General features: G+C 44.8%; 1 protein-coding gene across 1 annotated transcript in view; it reads left to right on the top strand.

The window, feature by feature from the left end:
* The window catches only part of LOC118740479, a 24,016-nt gene that overhangs the window by 10,679 nt on the left and 9,812 nt on the right, over positions 1-3,525 (top strand). The window contains 2 exon segments of the mRNA XM_036472068.1: positions 321-2,321; positions 2,614-2,807. Coding sequence (XP_036327961.1) covers positions 321-2,321; positions 2,614-2,807 — 2,195 coding nt within the window.

The following is a 3,525-nucleotide window of genomic DNA, read 5'->3' as shown; positions in this document are numbered from 1 at the left end:
TTTACTGCTGCCGCTTGCTCGAAAACGAAAAACGATTACACTGATGAATATAACAACAACAAAAATCACCGTCAATTCAATAAAAATACAAAAAAAAAATCATAATGAATACTGCAAACACTGAAATATATTGCAAAAAATTTGACATGCAACAACATGCCACCACATATACATACATGCATACGTAAAATATTTACGCAAATCAACAAATAAATAAATGTTGAACGCAATTTAATTGATTACTGTAAAACTTAACAATGCACGCACTCAATGAACGTCCATTAAATGAACTTCTCAAAATTCGTAGTAGCAAACACAAGAACAACAGCAACAACAATGCCGATAGACAGTATTACAACCACAAAACTCCAACCGACCACGTCAAAGCCAACAACCACAAGGCAAGTGCCATGCAAACCGCCTACAGTGTGGGCAACAACGCCGTCTGCGACACACGCACCCAGGACGCGCACGACAACGCCAACTCCCTATGTAGCAACAACAACAACTACAACCAGCGGCGTCGCTTGGTCTGTGCCAACACATTTGACAACCACCTGCTCACAGACGCCGGCAATGAAAACGACTACAAAAACAAAAGAAATTGTCAGCGAAGCTACAACGAAACAGGCCTCAGCACCAGCACCAACACCACCTACCACAAGCAGTTCATTAACGGGCACCAAGCCAAAAATACCGCTAGCAACTTCGCTAGCGGCCACAAGCGGAAACGAGTACGTTTTGCCGCCTAAGAGTGCTGTCGAAAAAGATTTGGAAGCAGTAGACACACATAGATCACGCTCACCAGCACCAAAGCTATCACAGATGCGTCGTCGCCACGGCTACGGAAGTGACGAGGATATCCTAGCGAATATTACGAAAAGCAACGAGCGACTCGAACGCGAACTAGCCAAAATGCCACCACTTCCTACGTTGCCACTGTCGGTGCATCGACGCCAGCAACGTTGTGCACATTTGCGACGTACACCATCGGCTTTTCTGCGACGCAGCGCCAGCGATGAAGGTGGTGGTCGCGGCGCGACCAAGACGACGAACGCCGCCGAATGGCGTGAACTCTACGGCACTCATGGTAGTTGTAGTACAGACATGAAACACTTAGCAAGTTGTACACATTTTGAGCCGATAGCGTGCACATGTTGTTGTAGTGCAAACAATGGGGAAAGCAATATTAGTAGAGCGCCCACAGGGAAGCAAACACAATGCACCGATAGTAAATATTTCTCTGACACTGCGTACACGTTGGGCGCGAACACTGGCACAAATGTAGACACAACAACGGCCACAAAAACCAGCACAGCTGTCACAGCTGTCACAACAAAAAAAGCAGCATTTGCACATAGTTTTTGTAGCAGTTGTCACAACTATACATGGGATGCGCACGCCGTTGCCACAATCACTACACCCACAGCAACTTGTAAAACACAGAGTAGGTTAAAAGGACAGGCGGCAAGTGGCACGCTGACAGCGGAAACGAGCTCTATCGCAGATGCGTCCCTATGTGGTAGTCATCCTACGACTTCCGTTACATACTCCACACCTGCGAGGGAAGCGCTCAACACAACAGCTATACCACCGCCACATTGCGGCACTCATTTCATGCATTACGATAAATCGACTGCCGCACCGAAGCTCTGCACGTCCTGTAATCCGCTTGCGCCCGCCGCAGCCTGTTCTTCAACGACATTGCAACCATCGGCTTGCTATCCACATGTACACTGCAAAACAGAGCCGTTGCCTTGGCTGCAACAGCATCTAGTTTTGAATCAAACTTTTAGTGGACTCGAACGCCAGTCCGTAGATTACTGCCATGCATGTCAGAGCCCAAGTCAAGGCGAGCACTTGACGGCGCCAACTGAAAGCAAGGCAAAAATGCCAGAAGCAAGCAAATCAGCGACTAAGTCAACCGCGAGTCGAGAGGAAGCAGCTACGCGCCTAACGCAACCGAGTTACAAACCACGCACCTATTTTGAAGAGCTACTGCGTCGCGATAAATGCTGTGCGGTTAAGAGGGTGGGTGGTAGTGCGTCCCGCGAGTGCGTAACACCACACGAATGTGTAGTGGCAAAGAAAAAGCCACGACCACCTGTCAAAGTAGACGTAAATGTGCGACTGGTGCCCAAGCCGGGTAGAGAGCATAAGGAGAAAGTAGAAAAAGACACAGCAGCGCCACGCGAAGTCAAAGTACAATTAACAGAGCCTGCAATAACAGATGCCAAGCCCAATGAGCGCGAGCGGGAAGAAGTTTATGGAGCGCAAGACCTACCACCCGCCATAGATATACCCGACTTGCCTTTAGATGAGCTGGTAGTGGACGAACTCGAAAATGCCAACTTGGAACAATAATTTCGATTGCTCTCTTAACTTGCGGGTTAATATATTTACAATTATTTTCAGCAAAATTTTACCTTAAGCAACACTTATCCAACTACTACATATGTACATACATACATAGCTCATGAAAAAAAACAACTTGTAGCGCCTTAATGAACGGTGTAGGAAAAATGCTCTTCCTGCCTAAAGCCGCGCGAAAGATTCCCGCACTCATCTACTTATATAAAATTTTATTTAACTCTTTTTTTCTTGTAACTGTAGCGAAGAACGTCAGCAACTACGCGAAACGAATGAAAAACTTATGGATCGGCTAAAGCAAATATGGGCCAGCTATAAGGAATTGCATATGGAGCGTGAAAAATCAAGAAAACAGCTGAGTTGGACACGTCCAAATGGACGTCAGCGGTCTGCAAGTGATACAGCCGAGTCGACAGGGGAAGAGCATTTTTCTGCGCGTACTTATAGTTTAGACAAGGTAATTGCTATGGAACATTTGAAATAGACTAATCGTTTGCTTTCTTCTTTTTCTTTTATGTTTCTCTCTCTCTCTCTCACTCTTCTTCTTTCTCTCTACGTATTTTTCCTTACTTACTCTCCTTAAAACCTGCTCTCATTCCTCTTCTACGTGGAATATGCTTTACTTCATACAAATGTATCTACTTATGTAGAGTGGAAATATCAAGCTTACAATCGAATGTAGAATATTTAAGCAATCGTATGTTGAATAGCGAGCGTATTGGAAGATTAGACAGTACACCAATTTCATACAGTAATCTCGCAAGCAGCAAAGGTAAAGCGCAATGTAATGATTTCGATAAATCAACAACTTTGATACACATGCTTACAAAAATACACACATACAGACACACACTTGAAATGTTTCCGAGCTGATATACTATACTTTATATAATCTGAATTCCTTTAATAAACAAAAAACAGCCACGAGGCTTTGGAGAGCGTTAACACCAAGTCCCATCTACTCAGCTTGCAAAGGGTTCAATAGCTGGCATATCTATGCACTTATAACACTGGTCTACAAATTTCAACTTTTTTTCTGCGAATAAGACGGGACCTGGTGTTTCTGAACGGATTTTTCGTGCTGAACACGAATCCGGGGTCAAAAATGTCCCATCACGTCACGTTTTCGAGAAAAAAGGGGTTGAAACCCCTAAA

The sequence above is a fragment of the Rhagoletis pomonella genome, unplaced genomic scaffold (genome assembly GCF_013731165.1).
Source record: "Rhagoletis pomonella isolate Grant_MI unplaced genomic scaffold, Rhpom_1.0 Rhpom_scaffold_00001, whole genome shotgun sequence".
NCBI classification, from domain to species: domain Eukaryota; kingdom Metazoa; phylum Arthropoda; class Insecta; order Diptera; family Tephritidae; genus Rhagoletis; species Rhagoletis pomonella.
This window is presented reverse-complemented; position numbering and strand designations above follow the sequence as displayed.